The 23,693-nt window shown below is 41.4% G+C and overlaps 1 protein-coding gene across 5 annotated transcripts in view; it reads left to right on the top strand.

The window, feature by feature from the left end:
- The first annotated feature begins 11,991 nt into the window (after positions 1-11,991).
- Positions 11,992-23,693, top strand: part of RBL2 (RB transcriptional corepressor like 2) — a 77,616-nt gene continuing 65,914 nt past the window's right edge. For 4 of the 5 annotated variants that reach the window (XM_045987307.1, XM_045987306.1, XM_045987308.1 and 1 more), the window contains exons 1-4: positions 11,992-12,330; positions 15,045-15,175; positions 17,466-17,666; positions 21,681-21,745. In XM_045987307.1, the coding sequence (XP_045843263.1) occupies positions 12,091-12,330; positions 15,045-15,175; positions 17,466-17,666; positions 21,681-21,745 (637 nt within the window). In that variant the 5' untranslated portion in view covers positions 11,992-12,090. Of the gene's footprint in view, positions 12,331-13,188; positions 13,281-15,044; positions 15,176-17,465; positions 17,667-21,680; positions 21,746-23,693 lie in introns of those variants that run through there. The other variant, XM_045987309.1, reaches the window with a different exon arrangement.

Here is a 23,693-nt window from a genome sequence, read left to right as displayed (position 1 = left end):
TGGTGCAAGGGACCACGTTGTCACCAACGCAGCGGCCATTTGTGTATTTTATTGTACCGTCGGTTTTGCTAGACACAGGCGCTCACCCCCTTTCCCTCCTCTCTTCCTCCTCTTCTCTCAGACCTCTGAGCACTGGAGGCTATCCTTCATCCTTCTCTCTTCCCCACTCATGCTCTTTGCTGATCCCACCCCAATCTCATGACTTTACAAACACCAACTCTGCCCGACACATCACACACTTCTGCATTTTGCGTCTTTATTTATGTAGGCTGCGTAGCAAAAGTGGAGGAGCGGTAGCAGGAGGTGTGCTTGAGGCGCAAGGTAGAGGAGGCAGACCCAGAAGGACCTTACAAGGCCATTTTCTCAAGGTCGCCTTCTACTCTGAGTCAGATGGGAAGCATTGAAGTAATTTTAACAGAGGAGAGATGGGATATGACTCACTTTTTTAAAGAAGTTATCTTAGGTGCTTTATTAGGGTTCTCCAGAGAAACAGAACCAGTAAGAGAGAGAGAGAGAGAGAAACAGAGAGATGGGGGTGTGGAAGGGGAGAGAGAGAGAGATTGATCAATTTTAAGGAATTGGTTCACATGATTATGCAGCCTGGAAATTCCAAAATGTGCAGGTGCACCAGCAGGCTGAGGACCTAAGGGAGAGCCAATGGGTTAAAGTTCAAAGGCTGTCTCTAGCAGAATTCCCTTTTTCTTGAGGGAGGTCAGGCTTTTTGGTCAAGGCAGACCTTCAATTGATTAGGTGCGGCCCACCCCATTATGAAAGGCCATTTGCTTTACCCAAAGTACACTGATTTAAATGTAAATCTCATCCATAATTATCCCCCACAGAATCACTGAATAGTGTTTGACCAAATATCTAGGCACTCTGGCCCACCCAGGTTGACACATAAAATTACCACCACAGCTTCTCTATTGAGAAGAAATTGCTGTAGGAGGAAGGAGGCAGGGAGACAAGTTGGGAGGAAATTGCTATAATGCTGGTAAGAGATGCTGGAAGCTTGCGCCGGAGAATTGGCAATGAAAGATATGAGAACTGGTTAGGTTTTGAATAATTGAAGACTGAGCTGACAGAAATAGCAGGTGAATTGAATGCAGGAGATGAGAGAAAAAGGAATCAAGGATGATGCCAAAGTCTTTTGGCCTGATCCACGGGAGCAATGTCGAAATGATATTCTGATAGGGAAAAATGGAAATGATGGGCTCAGGGCATGAGCTTTGATGACATGGTGAATGAGGTTCTGGTGGGCACAGTGGGCAGTGGACAAGACACCGTCCCTCCTCTGGGTCTTGAAGCCTGTGGGATATAAGGAAATGCTGAGGGTTCCAGAGGGCACAGTGAAAGGACAGGTGATAGTGAAGGAGAGGGAGATTTCATCCTGGCGGAAGCCACTCAGAGAACAAGATAACTAGAAAGGTTTACATTCTTTTTTTCTTTTCTTTTGTTTTCTTTTCCTCCTTTTCTTTTCTTCCTTCCTTCCTTCCCTTTCTCTCTTTCTTCTTCTTCTTCTTCTTCTTCTTCTTCTTCTTCTTCTTCTTCTTCTTCTTCTTCTTCTTCTTCTTCTTCTTCTTCCTCCTCTTCTTCTTCTTCTTCTTCTTCTTCTTCTTCTTCTTCTTCTTCTTCTTCTTCTTCTTCTTCTTCTTCTTCTTCTTCTTTTTTAAGATTTATTTATTTATGGGGCACCTGCGTGGCTCAGTCGTTAGGTGTCTGCCTTCAGCTCCAGTCATGCTCCTGGGGTCTGGGATCGAGCCCTGCATCGGGCTCCCTGCTGGGTGGGAAGCCTGCTTCTCCCTCTCCCTCTGTCTGATGCCCACCCTGCTGTGCTCACTCTCTCTGTCAAATGAATAAATAAAATCTTTTTTTTTTAAAGATTTTATTTATTTATTTGACAGAGAGAGAGATCACAAGTAGGCAGAGAGGCAGGCAGAGAGAGAGGAGGAAGCAGGCTCCCTGCGGAGCAGAGAGCCTGATGCGGGGCTCGATCCCAGGACCCTGAGATCATGACCCGAGCCGAAGGCAGCGGCTTAATCCACTGAGCCACCCAGGCGCCCCTGAATAAATAAAATCTAAAAAAAATCCCAGATGTATTTATTTTTAGAGAGAGAGTGCAAAAGTGATGGGAGGAGCAGAGGGAGAGGGACAAGCAAGCAGACTCCATCCTGAGCTCAGAGCCTGATACATGGCTCAGTCTCATGACCCTGAGATAATGACCTGAGCAAAAACCAAAAGTTGGCCATTCAACGTACTGAGCCACCCAGACACCCCAAGGTGCCTTACATTCTTTTTTTTAAAATTTTTTATATTTTTTTAAATTTTTTTTTAAATGTTTTATTTATTTGAGAGACAGAGAGAGCAAGAGAGCACAAGCAGGGGGAGCAGCAGGCAGAGGGAGAAGCTGACTCCCTGCTGAGCAAGGAGACCAATACAGGACTTGATCCCAGGACCCTGAGATCATGACTTGAGCTGAAGGCAACTACTTAACAGACTGAGCTACCCAGGCGTCCCATCATTTTTTAAAAATTTTTTAATTTATTTTTTATTTTTTTATAAACATATAATGTATTTTTACCCCCAGGGTACAGGTCTGTGAATCACCAGGTTTACACACTTCACAGCACTCACCATAGCACATACCCTCCCCAATGTCCATAACCCCACCACCCTCTCCCAAGCCCCCCTCCCCCCAGCAACCCTCAGTTTGTTTTGTGAGATTAAGGTCACTTACGGTTTGTCTCCCTCCCAATCCCGTCTTGTTTCATTTATTCTTCTCCTACCCCCTTAGCCCCCCATGTTGCATATCCACGTCCTCATATCAGGGAGACCATATGATAGTTGTCTTTCTCCGATTGGCTTATTTCACTAAGCATGATACCTTCTAGTTCCATCCATGTCATCGCAAATGGCAAGATTTCATTTCTTTTGATGGCTGCATAGTATTCCATTGTGTATATATACCACCTCTTCTTTATCCATTCATCTGTTGACAGACATCTAGATTCTTTCCATAGTTTGGCTATTGTAGACATTGCTGCTATAAACATTCGGGTGCACGTGCCCCTTCAGATCACTACGTTTGTATCTTTAGGGTAAATACCCAGTAGTGCAATTGCTGGGTCGTAGGGTAGTTCTATTTTCAACATTTTGAGGAACCTCCATGCTGTTTTCCAGAGTGGTTGCACCAGCTTGCATTCCCACCAACAGTGTAGGAGGGTTCCCCTTTCTCCGCATCCTCCCAGCATCTGTCATTTCCTGACTTGTTCATTTTAGCCATTCTGACTGGTGTGAGGTGATATCTCATTGTGGTTTTGATTTGTATTTCAGGCGTCCCATTCTTAACGACGACAGAGGAAATCAATCTAATCAGCGTAATCAATTTTTATTTGGGGAGCGCTGGGCTGGAACTCAAGCTAGGTGTTTAGTTCATTAATATTTGTTGAACACGTGTTAAGGGCTCAACACTCTTCTAGGTTTCAGGGATGGAGGTGTGTCACTGCCCTCCTTAACCTAAAAACCTAAGTGGCTTCAGCTTTAGAATCAAGTCCCAAATCTTTCCCAGGTCTTTGACTTCATCTCTATCCACACCTCATGCCTTTTCTTCTCCATTTTCACACTTAAATCACATTCGTGTTCCTGCGATTCCCTGAATGACCCATGTCTTTTCCTGATTCAAGGTCTTTGCATAAGCTTTTTTCTCCACCCGAAACCAAACCTCCTTTCCGTCCTCTAGCTATGATTTGATACATGTATCTAATATGAAATGATTAACACTGTGATTTTAGTAACATCCATAACCACACATAGTTACTCTTTCTATCTCTCATTTTTTTTTTAGCTTTGTCTTCAGGGAAATGAAAGGGAGGAAGGCAAAGCCTTTGTCCACCTCCAACCACTCAGTCACCCCCACTCCCACTCCTGCACATGTGTGTGCACATAACACACACACACACACACACACACACACGGTTAAAGGGCTTCTGTGATGCACTCCCATAGATTGCTAAATTTATTTTTTATAACATATTTATATTTGACCATTGTTTATTCTGGGTCTGTTTTCCTCATGAGATCACAAGCTCTGTGAGGACAGAGACCACACTTGTCTCATTTGCTACTGTATCCTCAGTTATTGGCAAACTTGACCTATAGCAGATGGTTACTAAGCATTTGTTAAGTGTTTGAAAGGGTTGATGGTAGGCTCTCTGGCTAAGTGAATGAGTAAATGAATGAATGAGGGAATGAATAATCAGACCCCAAGAAAATCTCTGAACAGTGCAGATTGATTTCTTTTTAATTCTTTTAAAAAAATATTTATTTATTTTTTAAGATTTATTTATTTAGGGGCCCCTGGGTGGCTCAGCCAATAAAGCATATGACTCTTTTTTTTTTTTTTAAGGTTCTATTTATTTGACAGAGACACAGAGATCGAGGGAACAGAAACAGGGGGAGTGGGAGAGGGAGAAGCAGGCTTCCCACTGCAGGGAGCCCGAAGCAGGGCTTGATTCCAGGACCCTGAGGATCATGACCTGAGCCAAAGGCAGACGCTTAACAACTTAGCCACCCTGGGAATCTGGTATCTGACTCTTGATTGCAGCTCAGGTCCTGATCTTAGGGTTGTGGAATTAAGCCCTGAGTTGGGCTCCGCGCTGAGTGGGAAATCTGCTTGTGATTCCCTCTCTCCTGTGTCCCCACCACCAGCTCATGTGTCTCTCTCTCTCTCTCTGTAAGCCTTTTTTGCCACCTGAAACCAATCCTTCTTCTCTTCTGCTAGCCATGGTTTGATATATGCATATGTTATGAAATGATGAACACCCTAAGTTTTTTAATATCCATAAGATTTATTTATTCATTTTAGAGGAAGGGAGGGAAGAGAAGGAGAGAGAGAATCCCAAGCAGACTTCCCACTGAGCATGGACCACCCCGTGTGGGGCTCAATCCCACAACCCTGAGCTCACAACCTCAGCCAAAATCAAGAGTTGGTCAGTTAGCTGACTGAGCCACCCTGGGGCCCCTAATCTTTTTTTTTTTTTTTTAAAGATTTTATTTATTTATTTGACAGACAGAGATCACAAGTAGGCAGAGAGGCAGGCAGAGAGAGAGGAGGAAGCAGGCTCCCCACGGAGCAGAGAGCCCAATGTGGGGCTTGATCCCAGGACCCTGGGACCATGACCCGAGCCGAAGGTAGAGGCTTTAACCCACTGAGCTACCCAGGCGCCCCATCTTTTATTTTTTTTTAAGGATTTTATTTATTTGACAGAAAGAGACACAGAGAGAAAGGGGAACACAGGCAGAGGGGAGTGGGAGAAGGGGAAGCAGGCTCCCCGCCAAGCAGGGAGCCCAATGCAGGTCTCAATCCCAGGACCCTGGGATCATGACCTGAGCTGAAGGCAGAGGCTTAACATCTGAGCCACCCAGGCGCCCCTCTTTTTTTTCTTTTTTTAATTGAGATATAACTGACATATAACATTGTATTGTGTTAGGTGTATAACATAATTATTCGGTGTCTATGCATGTTGTAAAATTAGTTAACACCCACAACCACAGAGTTACACATTTTTTTCTTGGGATGTGAACTTTTAAGATTTTCTCTCTTAGCAACTTTCAAACATGCAATAGAGCACCATGAACTACAGTCACGATACTGTCCATTATATCCCCAGCACTCATCCATTTGATAACTGGAAGTTTGTATCTTTCCACCACTTTCACCCATTTTGCCCACTTCCTACCCCCTGCTTCTGGCCCACCAATTTTTCTTTGTATTTATGAGTTTATTTGTTTTTAGATTTCACATATAAATGAGATCATACAGTATTTGTCTTTCTCTGTCTGACTTATTTTACTCAGTATAATGCTCTTGAGGTCTGTCCATGTTGTTACATGGAACAACAAAGTGGCAGGAATTCAATTCCTTCTTCTTATAGCTGAATAATGGTCTATTTTATATGCACACACACTTTATCTTTACTTCTTCATCCATCAATGAACATTTAGGTTGTTTCCATGTCTTAGCTGTTGTGCTTAGTGCTGCAATGAACACGGGGGTATAGATACCTCACCAAGATCCTGATTTCTTTCTTTCTTTCTTTCTTTTTTTTAGATTTTATTTATTTATTTGACTGGCAGAGAGGAGGAAGCAGGCTCCCCGTGGAGCAGAGAGGCCGACGTGGGGCTTGATCCCAGAATGCTGGGATCGTGACCTGAGCCGAAGGCAGAGGCTTTAACCCACTGGGCCACCCAGGTGCCCCAAGATCCTGATTTCAATTCCTTTGGATAAATACCTAAAAGTGGGATTGTTGAGTCATTTGGTAATTCTCCTTTTTTTTTTTTTTTTTTTTTTAATGTAGGCTCCACACCCAGCGTGGAGCTTAATGTGGGGCTTGAACTCAGGCCCCTAAGATCAAGACCTGAACTGATATCAAGAGTCAAGTGCCTAACTGACTGAGCCACCCAGGAGCCCTTAGTAATTCTATTTTCAATTTTTTTAAAGGAATTTCCATACTATCTACCAAAGCAGCTGCACCATTTTCCACCAAAGTCCATGAGGGTTTCCTTTTCTCCACATCCTCACGCTTTTTCTTTCCTTTTTAAGAATAGACATTCCAGGGGTGCCTGGGTGGCTCAGTTGTTAAGTGTCTGCTTTCAGTTCAGGTTATGATCCCAGCGTCCTGGGTTCGAGCCCTGCGTCAGGCTCCCTGCTCAGTGGGCAGTCTGCTTCTCCCTCTCCATCTCTCTATGTCAAATAAAGAAATAAAATCTTAAAAAAAAAAAAAAGAATGGGGAGCCTGGGTGCCTCGGTGGGTTAAGCCTCTGCCTTCGGCTCAGGTCATGATCTCAGGGTCCTGGGATTGAGCCCCGCATCAGACTCTCTGCTCGGCGGGGAGCCTGCTTCCCCCTCTCTCTGCCTGACTCTCTACCTACTTGTGATCTATCAAATAAATAAATAAAATCTTAAAAAAAAAAAAGAATGGCGGTTCTAACAGGCATGAAGTGTTACCTTGCGATTTTGATTTGCATTTCCTTGATGATTAATGATGTCAAGCACCTTTTCATATATCTGTTGGCCATTTGTATGTCCTCTTTGGAATAATTCTATTCAGATCCTCCATTTTTTTACTGGAACTTTTTGTTTGTTTCTATTGAATTGTATGAGTTCTTTTATATGTTTTGGCTATTAATTCTTTATCAGATATATGACTTGCAAATATTTTCTCCCATTCTGTAGTTTCCCTTTTCTTTTCTTTTTTTAATTAAAAGATTTTATTTATTTATTTGACAGACAGAGATCACAAGTGTGCAGAGAGGCAAGCAGAGAGAGAGGGAAGCAGGCTCCCTACTGAGCAGAGAGCCCGATGTGTGGCTCGATCCAAGGACCCTGGGATCATGACCTGAGCTGAAGGCAGAGGCTTGACCCACTGAGCCACCCAGGTGCCTCTGTAGTTTCCCTTTTCATTTTGTTGATTTTCTTTTGCTATACAAAAGCCTTTTAGTTTGTTGTAGTCCCACTTACTTATTTTTGCTTTTGTTGCCTTTGCTTTTAGCATCAAATCCAGAAATCATTGCCAAGACCGAAGTTGAGGTGCTTACTGCCTTTGTTTTCTTTTAAGAGTTTTACATTTTCAAGTTCTATGTCCAAGTCCTCTTTGAGTTGATTCTTGTATATGCATGGGTTAATTTCTGGGCTTTAGTCTGTTTAGGCCAATACCATACTGATTTGATTACTATAGCTTTGTAATATAGTTCGTTCTACTTTGTCAAGGTTGTTTTGGCTTCCGGGGGTCTTTTGTGGTCTAGATTGATTTCATAAACTCAGTCATTAGTGTCTGTGCTCTCCACTCAAAGCAAGGCCGTCACTCATGCCCTATTGGTCATTAACTTGACACACACATTCCCAGCCACCTCTGGGTGGGTTACTGTTTGCAAGCCCTCCTCCTGGGTTATCAGCAGGTCATACGGTGACTTCAGTGAAAAGAAACATCTTATTGCCTGAATTCAGAAAGGAAGATAAACATAGACAAAGCATTTATTTTTTATTTTTTTAAATCTTGTAATTAAATTACTGATGGAATGTTATAAATGAGAGAAAAAACATGTTATTCACAAATTAGAGTGTCTTAAAACTCAACAGTACAAAGCGGTTGAAGGTATGTAACCCAATACCTACTCCAACAGACCTGGTAGGCATCAGAAGACAATGATGGTTTATAATAACAATTGTTATCTAGCTAGTTTGTTTGTTGTTTAAGATTAATTTATTTATCTGAGAGAGAGAGGAGGAGCACAAGGTAGGGGAGGGCCAAAGGGAGAGGGAGAGAGAGAATCCGCAAGCAGGATCGCTGCCAAGTGCAGAGCCTGATGTGGGGGCTCAATTCCAGGACGCGAGATCATGACCTGAACTGCAATCCAGTGGGCCGCTTAGCTGACTGAGCCACCCGGGTGCCCCTCAATCTAGCTAGTTTTTGTAGTTTATACTGCGAATTGAATTTTTAGCAGGTAGATTCTGATTCCCAGTAGGGAAAGCTGGTTTGAGGGGCATATAGTATGGGCCCATAAGGGACACAGGTGCCTGACTAGAATTAATCACAGATAAAACGCTAGTTAACTCCGGTCTCAACCAGAGGCTCCTCACTTACAGGGTGAAAAGTACACTGGTCTCAGCGTTGCCTGAGTCGATGGCGCCCTCAACTGGCTTTTGCTGGTACCAACACCTCTTTCTTTGAGTAATTGTGGGAGACGCACAAATTGCAAACTCAAGTTGAAGCCATAGCAGCTGTAAAAGCCATCTGATTGGGGGCGCCTGGGTGGCTCAGTGGGTTGAAGCCTCTGCCTTCGGCTCAGGTCATGAGCCCAGGGTCCTGGGATCGAGCCCCGCATCGGGTTCTCCGCTCTGCGGGGAGCCTGCTTCCTCCTCTCTGCCTCTCTGCCTACTGTGATCTCTGTCTGTCAAATAAGTAAATAAAATCTTAAAAAAAAAAAAAGCCATCTGATCACTCATCTGAAAGGAATACAACACTTATAGCGTCATGATCATAGGAGATAAATTTAAATGTATGTTCTTTTAAAATTGAAGAGTAATATTATCAGTTTCTGGTGTATATTGCTGTGACTCATTATTTTTATACATTATGAAATGGTCCTCATGATAATTCTAGTTACCACCTGTCACTGTACAAAGTTATTAGACTATTAGTGACTCTGTTCCCTATGCAGTACATTACATCCCCATAACTTATTTATTTTGTAATTGGAAGTTTGTACCACTTAGTCCCCAAATGTAAATTTCATCGTGGGTGGGAATGTGAAATGATAGAGCCACTTTAGAAAAAAAAAAATGGACAGTTACATATAAAGTTTAACATTTGCCATATAACCCAGTAATACTGCTCTGTCTTCGTCTGCTAGACTTCTCCCTGTGTGCCCATATTAGCCTTTCCTCCTTCTGTACATGGGACTTTCTTATGAGGCCACACATTTATGACCTCGTTTAATCTTACATACCTACTAAAAGCCCTATCTGCAGATACAATCACATTGGGGGTTAGGGCTTCCACATATGAATTTGGGGAGGACCCAAACATTTAGTCCATAACACACTCCTAGGTGTTGACCCAAGAGTAATAAAAAACGTATGCTTTGCAAAAACATTTACCTAAATGTGGTGGTAGCTTTACTCACAATCGCCCCAAACTGGCAACAACCAAGCTGTCTTCAATTGTCGAATGGATAAATAAACGTTGGGACATTCATATGGTAGAATATTATCAATAAAAAGGAACAAACTACGGGCACATGGATGAATCTGAAAGGCATTATGCTAAGTTGAAAAAAGCCAGACTCAAAGTCTACATATTTTTTAAAAAGATTTTATTTATTATTTATTTGACAGAGATTACAAGTAGGCAGAGAGACAGGCAGCGGGGGGGCAGGGGAAGCAGGCTCCCCGCTGAACAGGGAGCCCGATGTGGGGCTCAATCCCAGGACCCCGGGATCATGACCTGAGCCGAAGGCAGAGGCTTTAACCCACTGAGCCACCCAGGCACCCCTCAAAGGCTGTATATTGTATGATGGCTTTCATGTGACATTTTGGAAAAGAGGAAAAACTATGGGAACAGAAAATTGGTCCATGGTTGCCAAGGATTTACTAACAAGGGGCACTAGGAAACTTTTCAGGTGATGGAAATGTTTTATAGTATGATTGTGGGGAACGTAGGTTTGTGTAGTTGTCAAAATTCGTAGGACTGTATATTTAACAAGAGTAAATTTTATCACATACAAATTATACCTCGACGAATCTGACGTAAAAGAATAAACAAAAGATACTCGAAAAAATTCATTTGTATGTATGTTTTTGCTGAAAGAAAATGGGAAGAGAATCCATAAAGAACTTTCGAACACAAAACTTACCAGGATAAAATTATGTTGGAGTAGAATGGGAATATGAGGTAAAGGAGAGAAAGGTAGGATATCAATTTCTAATTGCTAAAGCAAAGTTTTGTTCGTGGATTTTTGAAATAGATGGTAGTGAGTATCAAACTGTTATGAGTCCATTGGATATAGGTTAGTAACAGTTTTGTTTTCAAAGGTTTATAGTTGCATGTTGGATATTACACCTGATTAAACTTTTAATGAAAAATTTAGATGTCAAATATAAAATATACTAGAAGGTAGTTCTTTTAGGGGGACATGACCAAAAAGTTTCAAGACCACTGCATTTTTGTTTGTTTTGTTTTGTCTTATAAAAGTTTATGTGAATATTCACAGTTAAACCGTGTATTTTAAGGTCATATATACAGAGTAAAAATAAAGTTTACTTCTAGATAACTGCCATTTAGGGGCTTCGACATTCCTTCGACATACCTCACAACAGGGTAAGAATTTTACACATGCAAAATTGAGGCTCCTGTAAAAGCAGTTGGTAGATAACATGTCTTAGCCATATGTGTTTATTTTTTTCTTTTTCTCTCTTTCTTTTTTTATGTAGGCTCCATGCACAGTGTGGAGCCCAACTCGGGGCTCAAACCTATGACCCTGAAATCAAGACCTGAGCCGAAATCAAGAGTCAGATGCATGACCCACTAAGCCACCCAGGTGCCCCACTCTCTCCCGTCCCTAGTCATTCATTCTCCCTTTAAGACACCGCACCCCCTCTACACAGATTGGAATGGAGCTCAGCCCTCTCCCTTCCGGTCAGTAGTGTCTGAATAAAACCTGATTTCACCTTTTTAACTAATGCTCAGTTTTGTCTACCATTGATAACATGCTGCTCCAAGTAACCTGGGTTTCCTCACAGTATGGTGGCTGGGCTCAAAGGGTCACTGAAGAGAGAAGGAAGTGACCCCATGGCAATCAGCAATACGTTACTGGTTCCTCAAATGCAAAAATGCCTAGTACTATATCCACTTATAAATCAAAGAGCATTGTTATTAAAGTGACTCAACTCTGAAAGAGAAAGCAACGTAAAAATAAAGGAATAAAGTTAAGACAGCTGAGTATAGTACAAACGTATCACTTAGAGTGAAGGTAAATTTGCCCTTTGGGAAATAAAAGAATTACTGCTTTTAAAAAAAAAATCCAGTGTTTATTTGAAAGACTCACATAAAATTAAAACATAGGAAAGAACGAGACATTAGGAGCGATGGTGAAATTAGAACTTAGGCAGACAGGCCCTTGTTTGCCATGGTTCTTATTTTAGAGATAAGGACACCCAGATAATGTGTATTAATTTTGGAGATACATTGGATAATAAACCATCACAAAATGTTTTTTGGATGTGTTCTCTTCAATACAGCTCTGCCGAATGGGTCCATCACGGGGACGTACTTAAAAACTAGCACAGCCGCTTTTATTTTAGCTCAAGAAACTTGATTTTTTAAATATATGATTTTTGACCCCCGTGAGCTTCCGGCTCGGACTACATTTCCCAGCAGGCCACGCTCGGAACTACGGGTGCCTACAAGAGGTTTCGCTACTTTGGTGGCGGCGCAGTCGCCGTGCGGCCGGCGGACGGGCGGGCGCTTCGCGGTTTGAATGGCTGCGGGCTCGGGCCCTCAGCTCACCTGAAGACCGGCTGCCCAGGGGTGCGCTATGCCGTCGGGAGGCGACCAGTCGCCACCGCCCCCGCCTCCTCCTCCGGCGGCCGCAGCCTCGGATGAGGAGGAGGAAGACGATGGGGAGGCGGAGGACGCCGCGCAGCCGGCCCGGTCGCCGGCGCCTCAGACCCAGCAGCGGTTCGAGGAGCTGTGCAGCCGGCTGAACATGGACGAGGCGGCGCGGGCCGAGGCCTGGGACAGCTACCGCAACATGAGCGAGAGCTACACTCTGGAGGTGCGCCCGGGGGAAGAGAGGTGGGGCTTTCCGGGCCTAGTCGTCGCGCCCCACCGCGGGAATGGGGCCCCTCCCCTCCCCGGGTCGGGCGCCCTGCAGGGACCCTCCGGCAGGCCCCGGGTCTCCGGTCCCCAGCCTGCAGAGCCGTGGGACTCCTCCCTGAGCACCTCGGTCCTGGAGACCTGGCTTTCGGGAAGCTTTTGGCGGCCCTGCAAGTGACCCTTGTCTCACAGCTGTTCCCTTTCGAGTTCCGAGTGGGGAACATCTCTTGCCTTAAAGTGGCAGCGCGAGGCTGAGGTCGTGCTGGGGTCATGATTGCAAAAATACAACCACCTTGTTGGCGGAATGAACAGGTGCAGTTGTTGAGGCCGTAAGGAGAAGGGGAGGGGACTTGGCTGTGCTCCCACGGAGATCAGCCCGATTTTAGCGCCTCGGTTGCTAGGCTGCTCCTTAAGTTCTTTTCCTGCTGTACCAAATTGCCTTTGTCCCGGCGTTGCATCCGTGGAGTAAGCGCGGCGTTAGGTTTCGGGCTGGGTTTGTGTGTACACCGAGGCGAACCTTCCTGCGGGCAAACGAAACGGGCTTCCTGTCTATCTGCGTATAGATACACGCTCCCCATGTGTCCCTAGGAAGTCCGGATTGGGACGACCTGAGGACCTTTTGGTCACCCCAGACGTTACCCGGGACTCTGTACCCTATGTGATTTCGGCCTGTCATGTCCCTTTCTTCGGACGGGGCTTGCGATGTGAAAACTGGGCCTTCTAGCCAGTGAGGCTCAACTCTGTAGGCACCTCCCCTTTATGGACCAATGGGAAGTGACACGGAAGTCTGGATTGTTTACCAGCTGTTTGCCTGTGTGTGGCATTAAACAGGAGGCCGTGAGATTTTCTGAAGTTGTTTTACAATTTGGGGAAAGAGCGGGGCCACTAGAATGAGGAGGCCTAAGCAAGGTATTGTTTAATTATAATAATAGGATGGGTTTTTTGTTTTTTGTTTTTTTGCCTGTGTGTGACTCACTAAGGTTACTTTCTGTTTATTCTTGCATTAATAGAATCTTATTTCAATTCCTTCTCCCCGTAGTTACGTCTACAGCGTGGAGGGAGGGGGGAAGGCTAGTAATATAGTGGCTTTAGAACTTGACAGACCTAGGTGACTTTGGACAGTTTGCTTCACCACTCCAAAACTCAATTTTGGGATATGTAAATCTGAGATAATTTGTGCCTCCATCAGAGATGTTCTGAAAGTTTAATAAGGTCATGTGTAGTTTCTGGCACAAAAGGCAGTCATGGACCCTGCTTCTGCTTGAGAGTTCCAGAACTCCTTCCTCTGCTTAGGTGATGTGGCTGTGGCTGAATAGGTCATATTCCTATTTATTTCTCAGTGGTTCTGTGGTCAGTGATTTCAGTGGTTCTTTGGTGATGGGCGTAGTGCTTCCAAATACGCTCTTATTTTATCCTCATGATCTTCTCTTAAATTGCCTAGACCAAATAATTATCACCATACAGATGAGGTATTTCAGCTCAGAGGGGTTAAGTTGTATGAAGCCTGGTGTTATATGAGCAAGTGACAATTGATGGTTAGTAAATTATTTTTGAAAACACATGTGTGATTACTTAATTTTTTAAAGACTTGGACTTCATATTCTTAGCTCAGTTTACCCAATGAATGAACAAATAGTCATTTATCAAATATTTATCATCTCTCTCTTTTTTTTTTTTGTTAAGATTTTAATTTATTTATTTGACACACAGAGAGAGCACAAGCAGGGGGAGTGGCAGGGAGAGGGAGAAGCAGACTTCCTGCTGAGCAGGGAGGCCTGATGCAGGGCTAGGGATGATGACCTTAGCCAAAGGCAGAGGCTTGACCAACTGAGCCACCCAGGCACCCCATCACCTCTTCTTTGCCAGATACTGTTGTAGATGGGGGGACAGAGCAGCGTACAAAACTTAAAAATCTCCACTGGAACTTGTAGTAGGGTATGCTCTAAGATAACGTAGGTTGTCAGTCTCATGGAAGTGTACGATGGAAAATAAGACTCATGATATTTTAAAAAAATATTTTATTTGAGAGAGAGAGAGACAGAGACAGTAACAGAGATAGAGAGAGAAGGAGCGTGGAGGAGAGGGAGAAGCCGACTCCCCACTGAACAGTGAGCCCGATGCAGGGCTCTATCCCAGGACCCTGAGATCATGACCTGAGTGGAAGCAGACACTTAACTGACTGAGCCACCCAGACTCTCCTCGATATGATATTGAATACAGAGTATTGGTTATAGAATTTTACCTTTTGATTTCTTAAATTTTCTGGTTTTATACTTGTAACTCATTTCAGTCTCACAGTGCTCGGATAAGAAAATTGAGTCTCTGTGACTGTTAATTTGTCCCAGAGTGGGACACCGAGGGCATGTATGCTGAGAGTGAGCCAGGTAGAATCATTATTGCCCTTTCTGATTTTGCAAGGTACATAGCATCATTTTCACCTGTGCTATTAGTTGAGACAGTTGAAAATGAGGGAATGGAACAGATTCCTCTCTCCTAGTGTGAAAATGTTAATGTCCCAGTATAAGGAGCACATGGGATAGATAGAGCCATCATTGAAAATACAGTTTCCCGCAAACATAAAAACAGTGCCTTCCATTTAATCTAGAAAGGTTATTATATTGAAATGTTTATATAGCTCATTAGCTAAAACTCAGTTTTCTTTTATTTTTACAGGGAAATGATCTTCACTGGTTAGCATGTGCCTTATATGTGGCTTGCAGAAAATCTGTGCCAACTGTAAGCAAAGGGACAGTTGAAGGAAACTATGTATCTTTAACTAGAATCCTGCGATGTTCAGAGCAGAGGTAACTATATCAGAGTTTGAAAGGTAGAATGTGACAAATACGAAAGCTCAAAAATCATAGTGATATTAAGAATTGTCATCATTTCCCAGGCGTTTGTACCTATAGAGTGCTGAATTTAGAAATTAGGTCGTGGTTTTCCTTTACTGCATATAAGTATCTATTATATTTTTACTCTTTAGTGAAAATTATTGAAATTTTAATGTATTAGGCATTTATATGAAGAGTTTACTATTAAAGGTTATGACTTACTGTGCAGTATTGGGAGAATTCTAAATAAGGATATTGAGAAACTTTAGGATGTACTCTAAATTGTAGAGGTAAATAAAATATGGTATTAAATTTAAAACTACATGTACAGGATTTGTATTTTAATATATGGAGTGTGTAAAGACTTCTCTGTTTCCTGTATTGGGGGATAAGCAACACTCTTACAGTCAGGTACTGAAAGGGCCAAATAATGGCTTAAAGAAGAGGCAGAAATTGCTTTTTCTGTCTGTTGTATAATTGAATTGATTACATTTATCATTTGTGCCATTTGGGTGAATTTTCTTTTACGACTTACTAAAGATTGGTGGAAAAAGATTATTTGGCACTTTGTGGGGGGAGAATGCCACAGGCAAAATTTATGTACCTAATTGCTTAAAAAATCACTTACTATTAAAATAAGAAATGTAATATTTAAGCTATAGTCTATTAACCTTGAACTCCATCCCAAATTATATTTAGGCCTAAGAGCAAGAGGCAGTGCATAAAGAGTTGAACCCCTGAACTGTATACCTGCATAAGTGGACTTAAATAAGGTGCAAAAGTATAATCATTACAGAGAAGAAAAGGGGAGACAGGGCAATCCAGTTAGGATTGGAACTTTAGAAGAAGCAAAGGTCAGATTATGGAATCATCATCATAAACCGTAGTAAATTGACTTATCCAACATTTTAGTGCAAGTAATACAGTCCTAGGCTTCACGTGTAGTTCCATTTCAGAAACTCAGTTTCTATCTTTAAATTTTTACCTTGGAGTTCAGATTATTTACTTTTCTGCCATAATGGACTAAAGTGGGTTAAAAACAAAGAGTATGTCAGGAGAAGGTATTTCCAATGTGTATAACTGAATGAAGACCAGCATCCAGATTTATATAAAGAGCTACTAACAAATGGTTGCATGTTTGACAAACAGCCACTAAACGACGGTAAAGAATGTGGTTTCCCAAAGGTCAAAACTCACATAGCTAATCGATGTATGTAAAGATGTTCAATTTCACTGGTAACCAAGGAAGTTCAAATTAAAAACAAGGTATCTGTTACTCTCATCAGATGGGGGAAATTTGAAGTCTGATAAAACCAGCTTTGGTCATTATGTAGGGAAATGGGAACTCTGTATTGGTTGGTGTACGCTGGTGAGAGTATAAATTGGCACGGCCCCTTGAATGGGAAATTTGACCAAATCTAGTGAAGTTGAAGATGCACAGTGTCTGACTCAGCAATTCTACTTCTTGGTGTTCCGAAAGAAGCTCTTACATACATGTACAAGAATGTGTCGATTACAGCATTTTGGGATCATAATGTAAAAATAGAACTCAGTTTCCATTGGTTGGGGAATGAATGCAGAAAGTCATGGTAGTTGATATGAAGGAGTATTTTTAACAGTTAAAATGAATGAGATCTACATCTAACAGTGTTAATCTCAGAAACATTGAATGAAAAAGCAAGTTGCAGAATTCTTCTTACAGTATGATACTATTTATCTAAAATCTTAAAGCCACAGTTACAAAAGATACCACTTACTGTTTATGGATACATTTAGATCCATATAGTACCTATACTGAGTAGTAAGTATAGTCACAGGGATGGGAAGGATTCAGACTAACTTTAGAATGGTGGTTATCTTTGGGCAGGCAGTGAGGGGCATGGGTTTGGGGAAGAGTACAAATGGGAATTTGGCTGTTTTGGTAGATCTGATGCAAACATGGCAAAATTTCTTCAATATGTTAATGTTTGTTAAGTTTGGCAGTTGAGTACGTAAATGTTGGTTACATTACTCTAATTATTTACAATTTTTATTTCATAATTAAAAAATAAAGCCTTCTGATAATTTCAGAAAAATAGATTAGGAAAATCAGAGAAATAAACCAATCTGTAAGAGATTAAGCTAGTCAGAGGCATGAGGTGTGATTTTATCACCGTCTTAAAGTAATATAATTTAATGAGTTAAATTTTTGATTTAATTATATTTGCGTACCCCACCTTTGTGTTAATTTTGAAAATATCTCATTTTTTATTTTTAATATCAGCTTAATTGAATTTTTTAACAAGATGAAGAAGTGGGAAGACATGGCAAATCTACCCCCACATTTCAGAGAACGTACTGAGAGATTAGAAAGAAACTTCACTGTTTCAGCGGTAATTTTTAAGAAATATGAACCCATTTTTCAGGACATTTTTAAATATCCTCAAGAGGAGCAGCCTCGTCAACAGAGAGGAAGAAAACAGCGGTATGTTTATATATTTGTTAGTCAGGAATACTCTTTTTTTTTTGATCTGTGCTTCAGTTCTGATCCCTCAGTTGGTGTCCCTCAGTTTATTTTGTTAGGTTTGGTTTTGTTTTATTTTGTGTTTTTTAGAGAGAGAGAGAGGGAGACAGAATGCTTGCTCTGGGCCTGGGGGGAGGGGCAGAGAGGCTCTTCCGCAGGCTCCAGGCCAGGGAGGAGGCCATCATGGGGCTCCACCTCACAGACCATGAGATCATGAGCTAAGCGGAAATCAAGGTTTGGTCGCTTAACCGAGTGAGCCACCCAGACGCCCCTATTTTGCTAGTCTTAACAAAAAACAACAAAAAAACAAATTTGATTTCATAAATAATCTTTCTTTCCAATAGTTCTCTTTTAATAATAATTTCTTGCTTCTTGATTCATGTTAGCCATGAAGAATTGGGCTTCCTTCATATTGCGAAATGCATGGAATTATTATTTCTTTAAACTTAACCTTTTCATTTAAGCACCCCAAAATGCAAAAGTCAGATCTTAGATATTTTTGCCAATTGGCTGCCTTGGATATAGAATTTGACTCCTCGATTTTCTGTTATTGGCTATGTTGACTATTTGTATTATTTGACTTTTATGTGCAGCTTAGTGACAAATAATCCCCTCTGAATTGACTTTTGTGTGTATTTTGAAGTTTACAGTCAATGAAGAGTAGAGAAATTAGATGGGGAAGAGTAGGGGACCTAAAATGATCATGAATTTGTGCTTGCTTTCTTTCTCTCTTTTTTTTTTTTGAAATTTAAAAAATCTTTTGAATTGTGTTTTTTGATCATGCCTGCAAAATCTATAAACTTATTCTGGCCCAGTTTTCCATCTTTCCTGATAAAGGCAATCTTGGGAAGTAAATTCTCTACCTTTATCATGAACACTTTTTCATAAAGTAGAATCGAAAAATTTTTTTCAAGATTATTTATTTATTTATTTGAGAGAGAGAGAGAGAGAGAGAGAGAGAGAGTGAGCACAAGCAGGCAGAGCAGCAGGGAGAGGGAGAAAAAGGCTCTCCGCTGAGTAGAGAGCCCATTGTGGGACTCGATCCCAGGACTCTGGGATCATGACCTGAGCTGAAGGCAGCTGCTTAACTGACTGAGCCACCCAGGCGCCCCTGGAAATTGTTTTTAAACTAAACTAGAAGAACATTGACAAGACATGTCAGGGAAAAGGAGTTGTTATACTTGAATGAATAATGTTTGCTTCTCTTTCTCTCTCTCTCTCTTTTTTTTTTTTTTTTTTTGCTTCTCTTTCAGTATAATTTTTTTTCCCAAATTATGAAAGGTGTTTACATAAGTAAGTGAGTAGCATTTATTTATTTATTTATTTGAGAGAGAGAGGGAATAAGAGGGAGAGAAATGGAGCAGGGTCAGAGGCAGAGGGTGAGGGAGAAGCAGATTCCTTGCTGAGCGGGGAGCCCGACATGGGGCTCGATCCCCGGACCCTGAGATCATGACCTGAGCTGAAGGCAGATGCTTAACTGACTGAGCCACCCAGGTGCCCCAAGTGAATAGCTTTTAAAAATAAAAGAAACTCTGTACTTTGTTAGTTGACCCCACTGCTAAGGAAGCAGCTGGTATAGTTTGCTTGTAGTTTTGGAGAACTATTTCCAAAGTTTGGATAGGTGCTTTGTTCTACATCTGAGTGAGGCTGATTTCATCATTTACAGAAAGATAATATCTTCTCTCTTTGGAGTGTTGTAGAAAATGATTTTAGATTGTACTGCTTTGATATTTAGTAGGGTATCTGTACTACCTAATTATAGTTAAGAAAATTGTAAAATAACTTTATTTTAAAAGTTTTACATTTAGATCACTCTGTATGCATTAATTAGTACTTTTGGCTAATAGTAGTAACATACACCATTTGCTGAGCATTTATCATGGGAACTGTTCTAAGATTTAAATCTGTATTCAGGGGGCACCTGGATGGCTCAGTTAGTTAAGCGACTGCCTTCGGCTCAGGTCATGATCCCGGAGTGCTGGGATGGAGTCCCACATCAAGCTCCCAGCTCCCTGGGAAGTCTGCTTCTCCCTCTGACCTTCTCCTCTCTCATGCTCTCTCTCACTGTCTCTCTCAAATAAATAAATCTTAAAAATATATATATTTAAAAAAATCTGTATTCATTAAATCCGTATGACAGCCATATGAGGTTGATGTTGTTATAGGTGGAGAAGCAAGCTGTTGAGAGGTTAAGTAATTTGGTCAGTGTCACACAGTAAGTGTGGAGTTATTACTGAAATTAGTGGTCTGCATGTAGAACCCATGTGCTTCATCACGACTCTGTACTACATCTCACACACGCTTTGAAAATTTGTCACTGGGTATTTTTTGAGAACTTAGTGTGAAGTATGTTGTTAGGTATTATATAGGACACAAGTATTTATTTGTTTATTTAAAGAGGGAGGGAGAGAATCTTAAGCAGGCTTCATGCTCAGTGCAGAGCCCAATATGGGGCTCAGTCCCATCACTCTGAGATCTCGACCTGAGCCAAAATCAAGAGTTGAATCCCTAACTGACTAAGCCACCCAGATGCCCCAGGACACAAGTCTTTAAAAAAACAAATACCAAAACCCCACAGCCACTGTCTTTTGAGAGTTTACAGTATAGTTGTGGAGAGGAGGCATGTAGAAATGTGAAAGACAATAGAAACGTACAACTTCTGGGCCAAAATTAAGCCACTGTACATGAGCCAGTCAGCTAAGGATCCATGGAGTAAGGAATGATGGGTAGGATTTCGATGGGTGAATTTGGAGATGTAGATAGAGCCTTCATTACATAGGATAAAGAAGGAATGCACCAAAGTGGCAAAATAAGAGGCAGTTTGGTCTAGTAGGTTAAATTCTAGGGTTCTCAAGTTAAAGATTCAGTTTTTAGAGTGGCTTGAGTGTTATGCTTAAAAAAGTTTGACTTTTATCGTGTAGACATTAAAACTGAATAGTTCTCATGTGCCTGTGGTATGGAGGCCACTTTTATTTTTTTTTTTTTTAATTTTTTAAAAGATTTTGCTTATCTTAGAACATGCACGGAAATGGGGAGGAGCAGAGCGAGAGAGAGAATCTCAAGCAGACTCTGTGTTGCGTGTGGAGCCCAATGAGGGGTTCAGTCTCATGACCCTGAGGTCATGACCTGAGTGGAAATCAAGAGTCAGAAGCTTAAGCAGTTGAGCCACCCAGGTGCCCCAGAGGCCACTTTTAAAAAGCAGGGCACTGACAGTTAATGTTACCGTGGACTGGTGACTTAAGTACAGAGCTCTGCCCAAGTAGAATGATCGTTCAGCAGATGAAGAGACTGAGGCATATGGACAGCAAGTGTGCCTTGTGAAGGACAGTGGGAGAACTAAAACCCAGTGTCCTGATTCTTCTTAGAGCTTCTTGTTGAGATGTGGAGACCATAGATGTTTTATCTAAACATTGCCGGGGGTTCTGGTAGAAAAGATGAGAGCTTAAAACAGGTCCGACACTCCCTTCAACAGACAGCATTGACAAAATAGAATGGATCGCCTTAACAATAAAGAATAAAAAAATTCTAGGAAGCCCAGAAGTTACATTAAATAGTCCTTTTGTAACTTGATGTAATCTGCAATGTCTTTAGGGAGGGAGGGATGGGTTTACAGTTTATCAGCTGTGATAAGGAAAAAAAATGGGGAAGTAATCAGCATACACAGGTCCCAAAGCAGCATCAGCCTTGCTGGTGTCCTTAGAAGAACTGTTGTCACTCATTTTCTACCTTACCTGTCTTGACCTTGAAAACCTTTTAGAGTTCTTCAGAATTTTCTTTTTTCTGGGATGAACTCTCCTTGGCTTTGTCCTTACCAGCATTTGGTTGGAGCAGAACTTCTTGCATGTTTTCTGTGTGAAGTGAATCTGCTCTTATTTCCTTTAACTGTGAGTTTGGTGTCTCACCTATGTTACAGTCACTTGTGGTGTCTTTCTTGCATGCTTCTGTTATCTCATGACTTTTTTTTCTCCCCCAAAGGCGACAGCCCTGTACCGTGTCCGAGGTTTTCCATTTTTGTTGGGTGCTCTTTATATACGCAAAAGGTAAGACAGAGCAATATTTATCTAGATGTTAGCTTATTTAAATGTTCACGTAATACTTTTGTCAACCTGTAATGTGTATCAGGGAAAGATGCACACTGAAAAAATTTCTTAAGGGTTTTAGTCTCAGATTCATTTTTGAGTATTGCCTTTTCATAAAAGATTTAAATTTCTTTATAATGTCCAAAACTTCTTTTATTAAAAGTGGAAAATCCTTTAATTTTGTTCTTATGTAACATCTTTTCTGCTCAAAGCTGTTCTTCTTCTGAGTTACAGACTGAAAACACATTAGTGGTCTGTACTGGTATCTTCAGCTGTATTTTTCATGAGCCACGTCTTATTTCTTTGAGTGTGACTGCTCACCTCAGTATGTGTAGTTCAGATTACTTTTTGCATCTTGTTCAGATAAAGACACTTGCTCAAATGCCTTTGGATACAATTTATTTCCTCCCCCTTCTCATCTCCCTTAACTTACCCAAGGTCTATATTCAGTGAAATATGTTTTTATTTTTTATTTTTTTTTTGGTCCTCTCCATATTTCTATGTAGAAATGATTCTTAGTAATCTCAAGAAGAAAATAAGTTACATTAATTACATAGACTATGTAGAATGCCTTTGCTATTAAGAAAACCCAATAAAATACAAAGTTATAACCAAAGAATCAGAGCTGGAAGGAATTTCACAAATGTAAGAGATTCTCATTATTAGATCAAGTAGCCCAAATAATTGACTTTTTTTTTTTTTTCCAAATAATTGACTTTTAAGGTTAGGTAACTGAGGCCCAAAAACTAGCTGCTAGGAACGGAGCTAGGATTTGAACCCAGATCTAGCTCTCGGTTTCTTGCCAGAGGCAAAGGCCCTCAAGCAAGGATGCATCACTCCATTGGTCTCGGGTTTGATGTGTCTGATTATAACTGTTTAAATGAGTTTTAACTAGCTAGTTAAATGAGAGCTCAGCCTTCCTCCTTGAGCTTTATGGTTGATTGAAGGTATTACGCTAAGTGAAATGTCAGTCAGATAAAGACAATTGTCATATAGTTTCACTCATATGTGGAATACAGGAGATAGTGCAGAGGGTCATAAGGGAAGGGAGGGAAAACTGAATGGGAGGAGGTCAGAGAGGGAGAAAAACCATGAGAGATTCTTGACTCTGGGAAACAAACGGAGGGTTGTAGAGGGATAGGTAGGTGGGAGGATGGGGCAACTGGGTGATGGGCACTGGGGAAGGCAAGTGATGTGATGAGCACTGGGGGTTATATGCAATTGATGAATTATTGAACACTACATCTGAAACTAATGAGTTACTGTATGTTGGCTAATTGAATTTAAATAAAAGAAAAATCTTTCTTCTGCCGAAACTAAGCTGCTCGTTATTTTACTTTCCATCACACTGGCATGTTTCTTTAGTGGAGATAAAGGTGATAGGGTAAGTGGTACAAAATAAAGGCGTAGGAGCATATAAACTGTTCTCATAGTGGCAGTCACCCTTGCTGTCACTTTTAGTTTGCCGTGGCTGGTATTATATACGGTATTAATGTTGTCATTCGATTGTGGGCAGGTGTATGTTGACTTCTGGGATTTTTATCTGTTTTGTTTATGTCTCTTATGGTGCATGTATACCTGGGAGTGAATGTGTTTAGTACTTTATAAACTATTTACAAACAATTTTATTGTCCTTATTTACATTTTGGTCTCACTCGATTACCTGGGGTGGCATGTGTTTTTATCTCTGCAGTTAATTCAGTGTTTGTGTTTTATTATTAGTTCTGTCTGTAATTACTTAATCTGAAGAGTCTTTATCTCCTCACTGTCTGACATTATGATCTTTTATGATTCACCAGGAACTTTTCTAATAGAGTTGTTGAATTCGTTTTATGCAGTTCTTGATTTAGTTGTTTGGAGAGAGTTGTACTCTTCTGTAGCCCCTTCCTATGACTTCCCTCTAGCACAT

The sequence above is a fragment of the Meles meles genome, chromosome 19 (genome assembly GCF_922984935.1).
Source record: "Meles meles chromosome 19, mMelMel3.1 paternal haplotype, whole genome shotgun sequence".
NCBI lineage: Eukaryota > Metazoa > Chordata > Mammalia > Carnivora > Mustelidae > Meles > Meles meles.
Note: the sequence above shows the minus strand (reverse complement) of the source record. Positions and strands in the feature narration are given on the sequence as shown.